Source organism: Entelurus aequoreus, linkage group LG17 (genome assembly GCF_033978785.1).
Source record: "Entelurus aequoreus isolate RoL-2023_Sb linkage group LG17, RoL_Eaeq_v1.1, whole genome shotgun sequence".
Lineage (NCBI taxonomy): Eukaryota > Metazoa > Chordata > Actinopteri > Syngnathiformes > Syngnathidae > Entelurus > Entelurus aequoreus.
The window spans coordinates 33,407,547-33,426,867 of NC_084747.1; the positions used below are offsets into that span (position 1 = coordinate 33,407,547).

At 40.7% G+C, this 19,321-nt stretch overlaps 2 protein-coding genes across 3 annotated transcripts in view; both read right to left on the reverse strand.

Annotated features, from left to right (window-relative positions):
• Positions 1-19,321, reverse strand: part of LOC133632808 (LHFPL tetraspan subfamily member 2a protein-like) — a 67,321-nt gene that overhangs the window by 11,191 nt on the left and 36,809 nt on the right. Inside the window, exons 2-3 of one of the 2 annotated variants that reach the window (XM_062025509.1) lie at positions 11,038-11,557; positions 7,784-8,082 (exon numbers count right to left, since the gene is read on the reverse strand). In XM_062025509.1, coding sequence (XP_061881493.1) covers positions 7,826-8,082; positions 11,038-11,449 — 669 coding nt within the window. In that variant the 5' untranslated portion in view covers positions 11,450-11,557 and the 3' untranslated portion in view covers positions 7,784-7,825. Of the gene's footprint in view, positions 1-4,018; positions 8,083-11,037; positions 11,558-19,321 lie in introns of those variants that run through there. The other variant, XM_062025508.1, reaches the window with a different exon arrangement.
• On the reverse strand, positions 12,903-17,490 carry LOC133631990 (uncharacterized). Its single transcript, XM_062024209.1, has 2 exons — positions 17,134-17,490; positions 12,903-16,584 (listed from the first exon to the last, which is right to left on the reverse strand). Exons 1-2 carry the CDS (start codon positions 17,188-17,190, stop codon positions 16,066-16,068), a joined length of 576 nt encoding a protein of 191 aa, XP_061880193.1. The 5' UTR covers positions 17,191-17,490; the 3' UTR covers positions 12,903-16,065.

A 19,321-nucleotide genomic window follows, 5' to 3' on the forward strand; every position in this document is an offset into this window, starting at 1 on the left:
AATCAACAATAATAAAAAGGAGACGCTTGGAAATAGCATAAAAATGCCCAAAAAACTTGGAAAAACGCGATTCATAGCGTTACTTTTTGGTGTAACCATCATGAGCGTTCTGTTCAGGTATATTTATTTTATATTTTGATAAAACATCATATTTATGTATTACTAAATTTAAATAGGTATTGATCAATCTTTAAGCTGTGTGTATTTGATTTCAGTTTGCTTTTGACATCTTGTTTAGAATTGTAGTTGAAACTTTTACAACCTTGCGTTGCGCTCATGATGGCGTAACCAAACTAGATTTCATTTAATGATCTTATTTTGAATATTTATTCCCTTTTTTACATTTAGTATTTTTAAATAGTCATTCATAAACATTGAATACATTTCAAATATCAATAAAATGCAATTGCCTTCATCTTATAGGGTAATGTTTAGTTACACCAAGTCATGAGCGTAACACTATAAGCTTCATCACTTTGACTTGTAATATCTCTAATTCTGGTGGTGTTTTATGCTTTTTTCTTTTTGGAAAATGTACTATACATATAATACAATAAAGTCCCATATAAAATTATGTTTCTAGCAATACTTTAATTTTGCTTTTGAAAGTAACACTTCAATGTCCATTAGTGGAGCTGTACACGCAGTGGTGGGCCGGCAAGGCACAATTTCAATCATGATCATAAATTGATAAAATGCCATTTCATTTTCAATTGTATTCTTGTATTTCTACCCTTCTTGAGAGATCAACAAGGAAAAGTACCTTCCATATGAGGACCGGTGAACAAGTTAGGACATAAATCATGGTCCCAATACGGAAAACCATTGCATCTAATAGATAATGTCTCATTTGCACCCCCTGGTGGTGAAATCTATCAAAATTAGGGTGGTCCCAAAAAGGAGGGATTTTTCAAATTGACTGTGTCTGTTTTAAAAGTGCTCCCCCTCTGGCCAACATATGTAATAACAAGTGTGTGTAAGAAATTGAAAAGCGCCCCCTTTGGCCAAAATTAATTAAAAAAAATAAATATGTATATAGAGACATTCTGTTATAACGAAGTAAATAATGAAGATTAAAAAACAATTACAAACAACAAATAATAACTAAAAGCTTATCTTTTTTATATTTGCATAGTTTGTATATATTATTGATGTTGTAAATAAAAATCTTTATATATCTAGAAAGGGTGGTCCTAAAGAAGTAGGCATTTTTCAGAGGTCTCAAGAAGGTAACAAATAAAGGAATGTGTGTGTGTGTGTGTGTGTGCGTGTGTGTGTGTGTGTGTGTGTGTGTGTGTGTGTGTGTGTGTGTGTGTGTGAGTGTGTGTGTGTGTGTGTGTGTGTGTGTGTGTTCTGGCAATGCTACTTAATGGGGACATCGCTCTGTTTAGGGGACCTCTGATGGTATGGGGACAAAAAACAGGTCCCCTAAAGGGAAACCTTTTTAAATGATAGTCAGATCCATTCTGAAGATGCCTAAGTGACAAGTGAAACATTTGTTATCCAGGCATTAATAGTACCGTGATTCTGTATGGTATCCATCCTTAGTTAAAACTAATATATTTTTCCAAAAACAAAATCTGGTTTAGTGTTCCTTAGGATGACATTTTCATACAGCATGATTGTAAAACATTATTACCTTAAAGTATGATTCACATTCAGAATGTTCCATCCTTCTATATATGGTAGTTGGAGTTGCAGACAACTTCATTACTGCTAAATAGCAGTTCTCAGTAATGTCACAGAAGATGCAGGATTTGCTTTAACATTTAAGTGGTGAAACTTCCTATAAGAGGACAGCTGTAGTGCTGTATTCTGAGGATCATGTCATATTTAATTTGAACTTTTTATTTTTATTTTTTATAAATGGTCCTCGTAGTCAAATTCACAAATTATGTGAATTGTGTGAATTATGCAAAATGATTTAAATTTGGTCCCGATGAACCATATTAACACTTTTTCCCCAGGGTCCCCAGTATGAATGATCAGCACATTACTTATTCAATCCAGAGATTTAAAGATGTGTATGAGCTAACTGGGCAGTGGCCATTTTACCTAAACATTTTTTTTATGCCTCCACAACCTATAGAAAGGGTGGTCCCCACAAGTGATGATCAAAAACTTGGTCCCCATTCCAAATGATAACCACTGTGTGTGTGTGTGTGTGTGTGTGTGTGTGTGTGTGTGTGTGTGTGTGTGTGTGTGTGTGTGTGTGCGTGTCATCGGGGTATTGTTTTTAAGTCTGTAAAGCACTTTGTGTTGCATTTCTTTTATGTATGAAAAGCGCTTTATAAATAACGTTTGCTTAAAGGCCTACTGAAACCCACTACTACCGACCACGCAGTCTGATAGTTTATATATCAATGATGAAATCTTAACATTGCAACACATGCCAATACGGCCGGGTTAACTTATAAAGTGCAATTTTAAATTTCCCGCTAAACTTCCGGTTGAAAACGTCTATGTATGATGACGTATGCGCGTGACGTCACTAGTTAAACGGAAGTATTGGTACACCTTTGAATCAAATACAAAAAAGCTCTGTTTTCATCGCAAAATTCCACAGTATTCTGGACATCTGTGTTGGTGAATCTTTTGCAATTTGTTTAATGAACAATGGAGACTGCAAAGAAGAAAGTTGTAGGTGGGATCGATGTATTTGCGGCTGGCTGTAGCAACACAACCAAGAGGACTTTGACTTGGATAGCAGACGCGCTGGCCGACGCTAGCCGCCGACCACACGGATGATCGGGTGAAGTCCTTCGTCCTTCCGTAGATCGCTGGAATGCAGGTGAGCCCGGGTGTTGATGAGCAGATGAGGGCTGGCTGGCGTAGGTGGAGCGCTAATGTTTTTATCATAGCTCTGTGAGGTCCCGTTGCTAAGTTAGCTTCAATGGCGTCGTTAGCAACAGCATTGTTAATCTTCGCCAAACTGGAAAACATTAACCGTGTATTTACATGTCCATGGTTTAATAGTATTGTTGATTTTCTGTCTATCCTTCCAGTCAGGGGTTTATTTTTTTTGTTTCTATCTGCATTTGAGCCCGATACTATCACGTTAGCTCCGTAGCTAAAGTGTTTCGCCGATGTATTGTCGTGGAGATAAAAGTCACTGTGAATGTCCATTTCGCGTTCTCGACTCTCATTTTCAAGAGGATATAGTATCCGAGGTGGTTTAAAATACAAATCTGTGGTCCACAATAGAAAAAGGAGAAAGTGTGGAATCAGTATCAGACAAAAGTGAGTGCACCTTACATTTCAGCAGCCATTTTTAATCAATCAATTAAAGGCCTACTGAAATGAATTTTTTTTTATTCAAACGGGGATAGCAGATCCATTCTATGTGTCATACTTGATCATTTCGCGATATTGCCATATTTTTGCTGAAAGGATTTAGTAGTGAACAACGACGATAAAGTTTGCAACTTTTGGTCGCTGATAAAAAAAGCCTTGCCCCTAGCGGAAGTAGCGTGACGTCACAAGCTGGAGTGCTGCTCACATTTCCCCATTGTTTACACCAGCAGCGAGAGAGATTCGGACCGAGAAAGCGACGATTACCCCATTAATTTGAGCGAGGATGAAAGATTTGTGGATGAGGAAAGTGAGAGTGAAGGACTATAGTGCAGTGCAGGACGTATCTTTTTTCGCTCTGAACGTAACTTAGATACAAGGGCTCATTGGATTCCACACTTTCCGGTAGGGGCAAGGCTTTTTTTTATCAGCGACCAAAAGTTGCAAACTTTATCGTCGATGTTCTCTACTAAATCCTTTCAGCAAAAATATGGCAATATCGCGAAATGATCAAGTATGACACATAGAATGGATCTGCTATCCCCGTTTAAATAAAAAAAATTCATTTCAGTAGGCCTTTAATTGATTGATTAAAAATGGCTGCTGAAATGTAAGGTGCACTCACTTTTGTCTGCTACTGATTATTAAATACAGTGTTTGTTTTAAGAGAGGACAGACAGGCGTATTCATATTTTCACCTGTGTCAGAGCTTCTTCAAGAACACTTGTGTTGTTAATAAAGATCGATTTTATTCGAGGTACAAACTGTACAAACTGTAATTCCCCTCTGCACTCCATTCACAATGCAAATAAAAACTTTCACAAAAAATTCATTATTGCACACCTCCCCTTCTAGGATGAAGAAAAACAATAAGAAGGCACACTTCTAGTTTAGCATTGGGACTTTTTGGCAATCAGACAATGCATTATTTTAATGAACATTCCGCAATCAGCGCTACAACCGTATAACAAAAGGTCACACAAAGGAAGGAGACTTATCAGTTGGTAACAATATGACTGTAAAGACCACAACTAGTGGACATGTGGAGATGTTCACTGCTTTGCAACTGAACCATAAAAATAATATCAACCTGTTCTGTGTTTTTACTGAAAGTTGTGCACTCGTGTTTACTCCCTGGCCACAACTTAGACCAGCACAGTGTACGATTATTCACACAAGACATGTTAAAAAAAAAATCTGCCATACAATAACAACAATGCTACCTTTTCTCATGCACAACCGCAAACTCCAACCACACTAATAAACATATTTGAAGTTGAACACACTGTTCATACACTGTAAATGCTATAATCCAGGGGTGTCCAAACTTTTTCCACTGAGGGCCGCACACAGAAAAAATAAAGCACGCGGGGGCCATTTTGATATTTTTCATTTTCAAACCATAACAAAATATATGGATTTAAAAAAAAAAAAGTTTTACCTTTAGGGCTTCCGGGGACCATAAAGGGTCTAAGTCATTAAGTCATTAAAATGTTAAAAACAAGTCAAATTATTATTATTTTTATTTATTTAACGCTTACAGTAAATCTCTTCAGTATATCAACTTCAGGTTGATATAAAGTAAAAAACAAAAAAATGTTATGCCTTTTCTGTCAAAGACAACTTTGTTTTTTTTAATAATAAAACTGAAATATGCAGTATTCCCCCCACTGCCCAAAACATTCAGAAAGCAATGTTTGATGTGAAGTAATTAGAGCCTTAAAAAGATCAATAATACAGGACACCATTGATTTTAATTCATTATTATTTTTGAGTAATCACAGTGAAAAGATAAATAAAATCCCATTAAATATATTTGGCATCCACTCATATAAAGTGATACATTTTTATTAGTGTTTTTTTTACTTTCAACACTTAAGTTACAAGATCAACTTCAGATATATCTGTCGATTTTACGTTTGAACTATTATTTTGTTTGTTTTATGCTCTGTAGTCAAAGAAAATGTTGATGTTTTTGTATGGCAACCACACAATATTTTCTGCAATATTTTCCACATAAAACATTTAAAAGTGAAATATTTTAAATAATTGGAGCCTTGAATAGGTCAATAATCCATTATAACATAGATTTTTTTTTTTTTTTTGAGCAATGGCAAAAAAAAGAACAATAAAGATAGACAAAAGAAAAAAAAACAGCCTGCATGGCAGCTTTGTGTCAACATTGCAACTTTTTCTAGTTAGATTTCACCTCATTCCACTTTTTTAAATGTTTTTTTTTAATTTTTGCAATAGCATTTCCAGAATGTGTGGCGGGCCGGTAAACAATTAGCTGCGGGCCGCAAATGGCCCCCGGGCCGCACTTTGGACACCCCTGCTATAATCAATACCTCAATTCAATTAATTGCCACGTCTACTATAGTCGCCGAGTGTGTGGTCTACGCTCTACAGAACAAACAACATTGCCATCAACAGCTGAAGGCTGTAGTTTTTTTTTGTTATTGTTTTTATTCATCTGTTGGTGATGGGTCAAAACTCTTGTCGTAATGTTTTTTTTACTATTAAAGTGTTAATCAATGCTGACTGTGCAGTTTGTTATTTATCTCTATCACAACATTGGTTCTGTTGCTAAATAAAAGACCATGTGGTCAAAAAGAGCGCTAGAATGTCTTTCCCCTTTTCAAATGACACATTATTATTAGAGTTTTACAGAATTAACTAGTTATACATAATGAAGTTTCACATTTCAGAAATAATAATAGCCTCTCTTTGTTTTAGGGGATACGGTTTAAGTAAATAAGCGTCCCATCTGGAATTACAGCATTTATAGTTATGTATATATTTTGTAGATACTGCAGTTCACCAGTAGGAAGGAGCAACTACACCCTACGTGTGTTTTTTAAAAATACTTATCTCCTAATTTTGTGAGGATTTTTCTTTTCAGCGGCAATGATAATGTTTTTTTGAGGGAGGGATAAAGACAAGAAAAATGGGTAACACTTTAGTACGGGGAACATATTCACCATTAATTAGTTGCTTATTAAAGTAACAAAGACTTAATTTAGAGTTATTTGGACAGTAGGGGAACATATAAGGGTTAGGGTTGGGTTTACTAATAAGCATTAATTCTGAGGTTATTGAGGGAAGACTCTTAGTTAATGGCTTACTGGTTGTATAATAAGGCCCTACAGAATAAGGCATTAATAAGTACTTAATAATGACTAATTAAGAGGCAATATTGATTAACTAAATTTGGTAACACATTAGTATGGGGAACATATTCACCATTAATTAGTTGCTTATTAAAGTAACAAAGAGTTAATTTAGAGTTATTTGGACACTAGGGGAACATAAAAGGGTTAGGGTCAGGGCAGGGATGTCCAAACTTTTTCCACTGAGGGCCGCACACGGAAAAATTTAAGCATGCGGGGGCCATTTTGATATTTTTTTTATTTTCAAACCATAACAAAATATATGGATTTTTTTTTTTAACCTTTAGGGCTCCCGGGGACCATAAAGGGTCTCAGTCATTAAAACGTTAAAAATAAGTCAAATTATTATTCTTATTTTTTATTTAACGCTTACAGTAAATCTCTATATCAACTTCAGGTTGATAAAAAGTAAAAAAAAAAAAAAAAAGGTTTTCAACACTTAACTTACGAGATCAAATTCAGATATATCTGTCGATTTTACGTTTGAACTATTATTTTGTTTGTTTTTATGCTCTTTTGTCAAAGGAAACTTTGATGTTTTTATATGGCAACCACACAATGTATGCAATATTTTTTCCACATAAAACATTTTAAAGTGACATTATTGAAGTAATTGGAGCCTTGAATAGGTCAATAATTTATTATAACATAGATTTTTTGTCTTATTTTTTTTTTTGGAGCAATGACAAAAAAAAAGAAAAATAAAGAAAGACAAAAGGAAAAAATACAGCCTGCATGGCAGCTTTGTGTCAACATTGCAACTTTTTATCGTTAGATTTCACCTCATTTCACTTTTTTAAATGTTTTTTTTAATTTTTGCAATACTATCAAGTTTGCAATTTTTGCAGAATGTGTGGCGGGCCGGTAAACAATTAGCTGCGGGCCGCAAATGGCCCCCCGGGCCGCACTTTGGACACCCCTGGCTTAGTGGTAGGGTTAGGGTTAGGGTTACTAATAAGCAATAATTCTGAGGTTATTGAGAGAAGACTCTTAGTTAATGGCTTACTGGTTGTATAATAAGGCCATGCAGAAATAAGGCATTAATAAGTACTTAATAATGACTTATTAAGAGCCAATATGTTACTAATTTGCATGCTAATAAGGAACTAATTAATGGTGAATGTGTGTTCCCCATACTAAAGTGTTACCGAAAAATGACAATGCATCCAAAAGATGTTTGCTGCCTATTTTTTGTATAAGAAGAATGTGTCTATGCAGCTCTTCGAGTGGATCTAAGTGTATGCACTAAACAATGTCAACAAAGCATGAGAACCAATATTCAAACAGTCTTTTTCTACAATGAATCTATCAGGAAAGAATACCTCCAGAATACCAAAGGTCCACAGTCCGTCCACTCCTAGTGCTCACAGGAGGCAGATGAGACTCCTCCCCTCTTCTATTTCCTCCTGGACCTTATCGCTGGAGGTGGCGATCTCTGCCTGGGCGGACAAAACAGCGCACAGGAAGACGGCCAGAGTCCCCCCGATGGCGGCGTAAAAAGCCCAGCCCAGCGAGCACAGGGCCGGCATGAAGGGGGAGGCCTCGGGTCCGCAGTAACTGATCACCTTCTCGGAACCCCAACCGGCAGGGTAGAGCATGAGACCCACCATGAGCAAGAGGCCTGGGGGGAGGACACACAAACAACAGACCCCAGATCAGCTGTTGACTCATTGTGGAATTAATGTATTTATCCTGACACACACTCACACAAGTAAGCCACTTTGACTTCCTATGACATCGAGGATGTCATAGGAAGTCAGACTTGGCTTTTCTGAATGGATGCAGTTCTCTATTAGATCCAGCAGGTGGCGCTTGAGTGCTAAAAAGTGTGCTTTTACTGTACCAACTACATTCGAATTGAAGTTTAGGGAGGTTTTGGTGGAGCCCTGTATGAATCCTGCCAAGCAACAGGTTACATTATGTTGCTCTACAATTGTGTTCATTTTAAGTTTGTAAAACATTATTATAGTGTTAATTTAAAAAAAAATCATTTTAGACACATTTTCTCAGTCAATATTAGAATGATTACATTTCTTATTTGTTCTTATTAATTTTTTAAATATAAGTAAAATATTTAATTCTATATTGATTTGTTGTTTCTATATTGATTTATTCTATTATTTAAAAAGATATATATATCTTAGTGTTACACTGTATTTACTTTTCCAAATTATTTTAAATACATCTATTAAAAATGCACTAAATATATTTTATTAATATATTTATTATGTTTTGATGCTTTTTTTTCACATATACTTTAAACAAATTAATGTTAAACATATAGTATATTTCTTATGTCCTTAAACTTACTCTTATTTTAATTTGATCAATTTAATTACTTTTATTAGTTCAGTTTCCATCCATCCATCTTCTTCCGCTTATCCCATTTCGGGTCGCGGAGGCAGCAGCCTAAGCAGGGAAGCCCAGACTTTCCTCTCCCCAGCTACTTCGTCCAGCTCTTCCCAGGGGATCCCGAGGCGTTCCCAGGCCAACTGGGAGACAGAGTATCTCCACCGTTTCCTGGGTCTTCCCCGTGGTCTCCTACCGGTCGGACACACCCGAAACACCTCCCTAGGGAGGTGTTCGGGGGGCATTATGACCAGATGGCCGAACCACCTCACTTGGGTCCTCTCGATGTGGAGAAGCAGCAGCTTTACTCTGAGCCCCTCCCAAATGACAGAGCTTCTCACCCTATCCCTAAGGGAGAGCCCCGCCACCCGGCGGAGGAAACTCATTTTGGCCGCTTGTACCCGTGATCTTGTCCTTTCGGTCATAACCCAAAGCTCAGGTGAGGATAGGGATGTGAATCGACCGGTAAATTGAGAGCTTTGCCTTTCGGCTGAGCTCCTTCTTCACCACGACGGACCGATACAGGGTCACTATTACTGCAGAAGCTGCACCGATCCGCTTGTCGATCTCATGATTCACTCTCGATTCACTCCCTCACTCGTGACCAAGACCCAGAGGAACTCGAACTCTTCCACTTGGGGCAAAATCTCCTCCCCAACTCCACCCTTTTCTGGGCGAGAACCCTGTACTCGGTCTTGGAAGTGCTGATCTTCATCCCAGTCGCTTCACACTCAGCTGTGAACCAACCAGTGAGAGCTGAAGATCCGGGTCAGATGAAGCCAAGAGGACCACATAATCTGCAAAAAACAGAGACCTAATCCTGCAGCCGCCAACACCCTTACTGCGCTTAGAAATTCTGTCCATAAAAGATGGAAACACATTCGGTGACAAAGGGCAGCCCTGGCGGAGTCCAACCCTCACTGGAAACGGTTCCGACTTACTGCCGGCAATGCGGACTAAGCTCTGACACTGATCATACAGGGAGCAGACCAGCACAATCAGCCGTTCCGACATCCCATACTCTCTGAGCACTCTCCACAGGACTTCCTGAGGGACATGGTCGAATGCCTTCTCCAAGTCCACAAAACACATGTAGGATCCTGCCAAGAGTATAGAGTTGGTCCACAGTTCCACGACTAGGACGAAAACCACACTGCTCCTCCTGAATCCGAGGTTCGACTATCCAACATAGCCTCTTCTCCAGCACACCTGTATAGACCTTACTGGGAAGGCTGAGGAGTGTGAAGACACCCTCGGTTCTCCTTCTTCAAGAGAGGGAACACCACGCTGGTCTGCCAATCCAGAAGCACCGCCCCCGATGGCCACGCAATGCTGCAGAGTCTTGTCAACCAAGACATTCCCACAGCATCCAGAGCCTTAAAGAACTCCGGGCGGGTCTCTTCCACCCCCGGGTCCCTGCCACCGAGGAGCTTCTTAACTACCTTGACAACCTCAGCCCCAGAAATAGGAAAGCCCACCATGGAGTAAAGCTACCCTTTTGTCAACCGGGTTAAACTCCAAGGTGCAGGCTCTGAGCCGCGGGGCAACAACTATTGCCTCTCACTGCTGGCAACGCCAGGGTGAAATAGAGTCCAGCCCGTATCGAGAGGACTGGTTCCAGAGCCCTTGCTGTGCGTCGAAGTGAAACCGACTAGATCCTGCCGGAACTTCTCTACCTCGCGCACCAGCTAAGGCTCCTTGCCCCCTCAGCGAGATGACGTTCCACGTCCCAAGAGCTGGCTTCTGTAGCCGAGGTATAGACCTCCATGGGCCCAGCTCACAGAGAACCCAACTGGGATCACCACACATAGGAGGGGGCACCCACATTGCCGCTTCGGGCTGTGTCCGGCCGGGCCCCATGAGGACAGGCTCGGCCACCAGGCGCTCGCCATCGAGCCCCACATCCGGTCCTGGCTACAGAGGGGGGCCCCAGTGACCCACGTCTGGGCGACGGAAACCTTGGTCCTCGATTTTTTGTATTCATAGAAGTCTTTGAGCTGTTCTTTGCCTGTTTGTCGTGGGAGATCCTACCAGGGGCATAGAAGCCCCGGACAACATAGCTCCTATGTTTGTTAATTTTATTATTATTTTGAAGTTAAATCGCTTTAGAAATGTGATTAAAAATGTATTATATGTATATCAAATGACTGAAATTATCTCATATATGGATTTATTATAATAGAAACAACACATTGACGTTGCATGTCCATAGAGACAAATTGCTCACCAGCGATCGCCTGCATCACGCCGCATATGTTGAAAATGCTTTTCCTTAAGATGCTCTGGAAGCAAAGACTGAAGATGGAGATGCAGGCCACCACCCCGAGCACTAGCGTCCCGCCGGCCAGAAACAACATGGCCGCCTGCCAGAAGCCACTGGCCACCTCTAAGAAAGATCCGGCGTAGGGTCCGCAGCTAACACCTCCACCCCGGGTGGCCAGGCGGAGGCAGCGGCTGTAGAGGCCGAGGGAGGGCCGGTACTCCCCAGAGTCCACCCCTGCATGGCTCACGCTGGAATTCGAGCGCGGGGATCCCAGCAACCAGTCGGGGCTCATGAAGGCAACGAGCTCAGCGAAGGCCACGAGGATGCTGAGCAGGGTCCACAGCATGGAGCGGCAAGTTACAATGACTTGACACATTCTCTCACACACGCCTTTCTTCTTTGGTCTTTCAGTTGACGTCCACTTGTGGTGCTCCCTACCATCCACCGAAGCAACTTCCCGCCTCCATGGTGCATTCAGGAACACCTACAAAGAAGCACAGAGGTCAACAGAAGATGTAAACAAGCATATTCCCGACCACAGTGACTCATCACTGGTGTTTAAAAGCGGTGACATTTTCATCCGAGCGCCATATGGACCACGACATTCCCACAAACTCCGCTCCCGGCCAGCTGTGAGACGCACTCGCAGATGTCTGCTGACTTGATGAATCACACACACAAACAAACGAGCGCCATCCTGCCGTGGTATGACTCACGCACACTCCATAATGTGGATAATGTGGTGGGAAAGTAACAGCCCCCAGCATTCCACACCGTGTGACATCAGTCACAAGTGGCAAGTTGACACATGATATCCACTGCAGCTTCATCATCATATTCATGAGCGTTTCATCTACGAGTCCAGGGGGCGTTTATTATTAGTGTCATGACAAGAAGCCTCATGTCATCTGTTTAACTGCACTTAATTACTAATACTCAACAGTACTTAAGTGTACAAATCACTGTCATTATTGGGATTCATTGGTCATGGTTAAAAATGTTAAAATATAAAATGGACATAATACAAAGTGGGATGTTTCTTTGTAGGAGTGCAACCCTTACAATACTGTTATGCATACACCTTTTGGGGATGCCACGCTCGTGCATCATTAAGATTAAAGCATAATTTACTTAAATGTTGAGAAATAAAATAGAGTAGGAAAAAAAAAAAGTTAAAGCAGAAAAAAAAACGAAACAAATGCTACAGTGCTGCAAAATTATGAAAATAAATAAATACAATAAATATACAAATATAAATTAACAAAGCAACAATTTACCGTATTTTTCGGACTATAAGTCGCATTTTGTTTTCATAGTTTGGTCGGGGGTGCGACTTATACTCATTTGGTCGGGGGTGCGACTTATACTCAGGAGCGACTTATGTGTGAAATTATTAACACATTACCGTAAAATATCAAATAATATTATTTAGCTCATTCACGTAAGAGACTAGACCAGGGGTCGGCAACCCGCGGCTCCGGAGCCGCATGCGGCTCTTTGACCACTCCGATGCGGCTCAGCTGCATACTTGCCGACCCTTCCGATTTTCCCAGGAGACTTACGGATCTCAGTGCCTTTCTTAGAAATCTCCCGGGGCAAATATTCTCCAATTCTCACCCTAACAACTATATTAAGGGCGTGCCGTGATGGCACTGCATTTATTAACCTGTACAAACAGCATGCCAGTTCATCCACATGATGTATGAAGCTTGTACTTGCACACGTAGGAGACAGCAAGGCATACTTGGTCAACAGCCACACAGCTTACACTGACGGTGGACGTATAAGGCAAGGCAAGGCAAGGCAAGGCAAGGCAAGGCAAGGCAAGGCAAGGCAAGGCAACTTTATTTGTATAGCGCTTTTCATACACAAGGCAGACTCAAAGTGCTTCACAGACAACAAAGTGAAATGAAAGAAAATAAAAGCAAAATTAAAATGCAGACAATAAAAATAAAAACAGTGCAGACGTTAAAAGTTAAAAGATTAAAAGATTTAGCTGAAAGCTAAGGTGAACATAAAAGTCTTCAGTCTAGTTTTAAAAGTAGTGAGAGTTGGGGAGAGTCTGACATCTTCAGGAAGTTTATTCCAGCTATTTGTTGCATAGTGACTGAATGATGATCTCCCTTGATTTGAGTTTACTCTTGGAACCGCTAACAGATTGGTCTCAGAAGATCTTAGTGATCTAGAGGGCGTATATAGTGGGAGCATATCAGTGATATACTTGGGCCCTAGACCATGTAGTGATTTATATGTGAGCAGGAGGATTTTGAAATCTATTCTCTGATGTACAGGGAGCCAATGTAAGGATTTAAGAATTGGTGTAATGTGCTCACATTTTTTGGTCTTTGTTAGAACTCTAGCAGCAGCGTTCTGAACAAGCTGTAGCTGCCTGACAGTTTTTTTGGGAAGACCTGCAAGGAGACCATTACAATAGTCTAGCCTACTGGTAATAAAGGCATGTACAAGTTTTTCTAAGTCTTGAGCTGACATGAGCCCTCTAAGTCTTTTTACATTTTTGAGGTGATAGTAGGCCGATTTTGTTACTGATTTGATGTGACTGTCGAAATGTAAATCAGAATCTAAAATAACCCCAAGATTTCTGGCTTTATTTGAGGTTTTCAGGGACAGTGATTTAAGGTGTTGGATGACTTTAAACCTTTCTTTTTTAGCACCAAAAACAATTATCTCAGTTTTATCTTCATTTAGTTGTAGGAAATTTTGGCACATCCAGTGTTTGACTTGCTCAATGCACTGGCACAGAAGATCTATGGGGCGATAGTCATTTGGTGATAGCGCTACATAGATTTGGGTGTCATCGGCATAGCAATGATGGTCAATGTTATTATTTTGCATGATTTGTCCTAGTGGGAGCATATAGATGTTAAATAAAGTCGGCCCCAAGATTGAACCTTGGGGGACTCCACACGTTACGTTGGTTGGTTCTGATACAAAGTCACCAATGGAAACAAAATAGTTCCTATCTTGTAGATATGACTTGAACCAGCTTAAAACTGTGCCTGAGATCCCCACCCAGTTTTCCAACCTGTCCAAAAGTATTGAGTGGTCGACAGTGTCAAATGCAGCACTGAGGTCCAAAAGCATTAATACTGAAGTTTTGCCAGAGTCTGTGTTTAGACGGATGTCATTTATAACTTTAAGAAGGGCCGTCTCTGTGCTATGAAGAGGTCGAAATCCTGACTGGAAGTTGTTGTGGCAGCCAGTAGAAGCCAAGAAGTGATTTAGTTGTTGGAGGACAACTTTCTCAATTATTTTACTTATGAATGGTAGATTTGAAATTGGTCTGTAGTTGTTGATAACAGAGGCATCTAGGCTCTGCTTTTTTAGAAGAGGTTTAATGACTGCAGTTTTGAAAGCCTTCGGGAAATTGCCCGATTTAATAGAATTATTAACTATTTGCAAGATGTCTGTTGATAGGCAGTCAAAAACATTCTTAAAGAAGTTGGTAGGTAAAACATCAAGGCAGCAGGTGGATGACTTTAGAGCTGTCACCGTTTCCACTAGAGTTTTAGAGTCTATGGCATTAAAGCTTGCCATCATTGCTGTGTTACTTTTGCCTAAATGGGGTGGTGATCCAACTTTTTTACTTGAGATATTGATGGTGCGTCTGATGCCTTCAATTTTATCAGTATAAAAGAATGCAAAGTCATTGCATTTCTGCGTGGAATGGAGTTCGGCTGGTATTTGTGTTGGGGGTTTAGTCAGTCTGTCAACGATTGTGAATAGGGTTTTGGCCTTATTTGTGTTGCTGTTTATGATATTGGAGAAGAATGTTTCTCTAGCACTTTTTAAGACTAAATTGTAGGCCTGGAGGCTCTCTTTATAGATGTCATGGTGAATATGAAGTTTTGTATTCCGCCAGATTCGTTCAGCCTTCCTGCACTCTCTTCTCTGGGCTGTTACAGCAGCAGATTTTCTCCAGGGTGCCTTTTGCTTGCCAGAAATCGTTTTAACTGTAACAGGTGCAATGATATCTATGATATTCACAATTTTGGAATTAAAGTTGCTTACAAGATCATCAGCATGACATGGGTTTAGAGGTGGTAGTGAGGAGATGGCGTTTTTAAAGAGGACATTAGCATGTTCATTTATGTACCGCTTTTTGACATTCTTTGATTCTGTTTGTGTGTCCGGAATTACAGAAATATTAAAGAAAACACAGAAATGATCAGACAATGAAGGATCAATCACAAGAACATCAGAAACATTGAGACCTTTTGTGATAATCAGGTCCAGGGTGTGTCCCTTATAATGTGTAGCCTCTTTCACATGTTGAGACAGTTCAAATGTGTCTAAAATAGTAAAAAGTTCTTTTGCGCCCTTGTCATTTAAATCGTCAATATGAAAATTAAAATCACCAGTTATAACCAGGCAGTCAAAGTCAGTGGAGATGCTAGACAATAGTTCAGTAAAATCATCAAAAAAATTTGCAGAATATTTAGGTGGCCTGTAGATAATTAACAAGAGAATTTTGGGAGAGCATTTCAACACAGCACACAGGTATTCAAATGATGTAAACTCACCGAGTGACATCTGTTTCCCCTGAAACATGTTTTTAAATATAGCAGCAACCCCTCCACCTCTTTTCCCCGATCTACATATATCAATGAAGTTATAGTTGGGGGGTGCTGTCTCGATCAGAATGCTTGCACTGTTATTTTGTTCCAGCCATGTTTCAGTTAAAAACATAAAGTCAAGTTTAGAAGTGCTAATAAAATCATTGACTAAAAATGATTTGCTATTCAGAGACCTGACATTGAGCAGACCCATCCTGATGGTGTTATTGACAGGCTTCGATGTTGGCTTTGATTTGGAGATAATAGGAATGAGATTGTTTAGGTTAGCAGGGTGGCTAAGTTTCCCAATGTTTACTCTCTTGGTAGTCACAACAGGGATGTAGAAGGTGCCATGATTTGATGTAGGCAACCTTGGGCCCAGCTGATAATGTGGTCTACTGCTGAACCCTTTTCTGTATCAGAAATATTCAGGACTGCTGTCAGGGCGAGGCGGGGTTTGCCGTAAGGGGGAGGGGGAGTGAGCAGCGTCAGAGCTGGGACGAACTACTGAAGGTGGACGTTGAGGGCGTGTAAGGGGTTGGCGTGAGAAAGGTGAAGTATGGCTGGGGGGTTGTGGAGCACGCCTTCGTGGAGGGGGTGGTGGAGGTGAGCGATGATCTAGGGGGGTAAAAATCTGAGTAGGGTGGGGCGTGAGTGGGGGTAGCTCCCGGAACTCCAAGGGGGAGAAGGGGGGAGAAAGGTCTACTTGAGGGAGGGAGAAAGATGGAGACGTGGATGGCTTGGGGGATGTGGGGGAGGGATCTTCACATGCATTCAGAATGGAGGGAGGGGCGGTAGAGGAGGATAGACACCTCTCCTCTTTGCTCTGGTGTATCTCATGGTCGACGTTCTCCTTTTGCAGTGGCGGTCCTCCTTCGACGTTCCTGATAGGCTGTGTTGTGTCTTCCTTCCTCGGTGGCTCCTCTTGTCTCTTGTCCTTGGCAGTGATGATAGATGCAAGATGCAGGAAGTGAAACATGTTGTTCATGAATAGCTTTACTCCCATCTTATTCAGGCAAAGTCCGTCTGCCTTAAAAAGATGCCTGCGGTCCCAGAAAAAGCTAAAATTGTCAATAAAATGCATTGAACGAGCAAGAAGTGCACTTGATAGCCACTCATTCAGCGAGTAAAGTCTACTGAATCTCTCAGCTCCTCTCCTGATTGGGGGTAGAGGACCACTGATAAAAACGTCAGCATTCACAGCGCTGACTGTTTCAAAGAGTTTATTGAAGTGCTCTTTCAGCTCTCTTGATTGTTGTTTTACAATGTCATTAAAACCAATGTGCAGGATGATATTTTTCACATTTGGGTGTGCAGCGACAATTTCCAGGATTCTTTTTTCCATGTCAGATACCATATCCTTCGGAAAGCAGAGTACTTTGGTGTTATTATTGCTTTTCATATCTTTTACAGAAAAGTCCCCCACAATCAGATTTTCAGGAGCTCTCGTTAGCTTTCTCTGTGGTGTAAAGTTAGCAGGTCTTACCCTTCTGCGTGGTGATGGTGGGTTATTCAGGCAATCAGAGGGGGATCCATTGTCCATCAACAGTGGGGCAAACCTGTTCTTTAGTTGGACACTTGCTTGCTGGGGAGGTTTATTGGTAGTTCTCCTCTTCTCAGCTGTCCGCTGCTGTGTCCTACGTGGCAGTGGAGTTGATGACGCAGTATGCCTGGCTGAAGATGGTAGCGCAGGCCAGCCGGTCAGATCAGAGATATCGGGGCGCTGGGTCCTGCCAGATATCCATTCTCCCTTGTCGCAGGGAGGTGGTCTTCTCTTTGGCTTTGCACCAAGTGTGTTCCAGGGAGGATTTTCACTGGTAGATTTATTACCCTCTACAGGGACCTCCCGTTTCTTCGTAGCTTCATTGTTGCTAGTTAGCTGGGTTGTAGCATGGTGCTACATATAAAACAACTTTAACACTGTTACGTTACAAATATGCGCCACACTGTGAACCCACACCAAAAAATAATGACAAACACATTTCTGGAGAACATCCGCACCGTAATAAACACAACAGAACGAATACCCAGAATCCCATGCAGCCCTAACTCTCCCCGTCTACACTATACACCCCCGCTACCACCAAACCCCCCCCACACATCAACCCCCTCCCCACGCCCCTCCGTGCGTCGGTTGAGGTGGGCGGGGTTTGGTGGTAGCGGGGGTGTATAATGTAGACCGGAAGAGTTAGGGCTGCATGGAATTCTGGGTATTCGTTCTGTTGTGTTTATGTTGTGTTACGGTCCAGAAATGTGTTTGTCATTCTTTTTTGGTGTGGGTTCACAGTGTGGCGCATATTTATAACAGTGTTAAAGTTGTTTGATACGGCTACCGTCAGTGTAAGCTGTGTGGCTGTTGAACAAGTATGCCTTGCTGTGTGGCCGAGCAGGTATGTAGTTTGAGCAGACTGAAGAGGGCGCTAAAGTCAGTGCCAACACGCCCTAAATTTCGGGTGTCTCCCGGTAAAATTGGGAGGGTTGGCAAGTATGACACTGTCACGTGCCAGTCATGTAAAATTCGCGGGCCGGACTATCATTAAATTGTCTTAATAAGGTGCGGGTCGGGGCGTGTATCTGAGACCCCTGGTTAAAACATAGCACAAAGCAAGAAAAACCTTTGTATGCAGTGTTATTTCATTATAAATTACAAAAGAGTTTTGTGGCTCCCATTGTTTTCTTTAATTTGTGAAACTCGTCAAAATGGCTCTTTAAGTGATAAAGGTTGCCGACCCCTGGACTAGACGTATAAGATTTCATGGGATTTAGCGATTAGAAGTGACAGATTGTTTGGTAAACGTATAGCATGTTCTATATGTTATAGTTATTTGAATGACTCTTACCATAATATGTTACGTTAACATACCAGGCACGTTCTCAGTTGGTTATTTATGCGTCATATAACGTACACTTATTCAGCCTGTTGTTCACTATTCTTTATTTATTTTAAATTGCCTTTCAAATGTCTATTCTTGGTGTTGAGTTTTATCAAATAAATTTCCCCCAAAAAAGCGACTTATACTCCAGTGCGACTTATATATGTTGTTTTCGTTCTTTATTATGCATTTTCGGCAGGTGCGACTTATACTCCGGAGCGACTTATACTCCGAAAAATACGGTACACTTAATTAAGGAAAAATGTCAGGAAGAAATATTTTTAAAAGCAGCATTATTTACTTAGAAATTAACAAAAGATTTTGACACATTCCATCATAATATATTGACAAACAAAGTAGAATGGTACGGAAACACAGCGTTGGTCTTGAACTGGGTAAGAAGCTACTTAACCAACAGAAAGCAATACATGAAGCTATGAGAACACACTTCTACGGACCTGAAAATCTCTTGTGGCGTACCTCAGGGATCAATACTGGCACCAAAATTGTTCAATCGATATATAAACGACATTTGTAAAGTTACAAAGGACTAAAAGTTAGTATTATTTGCAGATGATACAACTGTGCTTTGTTCAGGGCAGAAGACACAGAAGAAATTAACACATTAAAAAGAATGTTTGACAAAAACAGACTATCCTTGAATCTGAGCAAAACTAAAATAATGCTATTTGGTAACAGTAGAAGGGAAAGTCAAAAACAAATACAAATAGACGGAGTAGATATTGACAGGGTACAATAAAACACATTTTTTGGGTGTAATAATAGATGATAAAATGAACT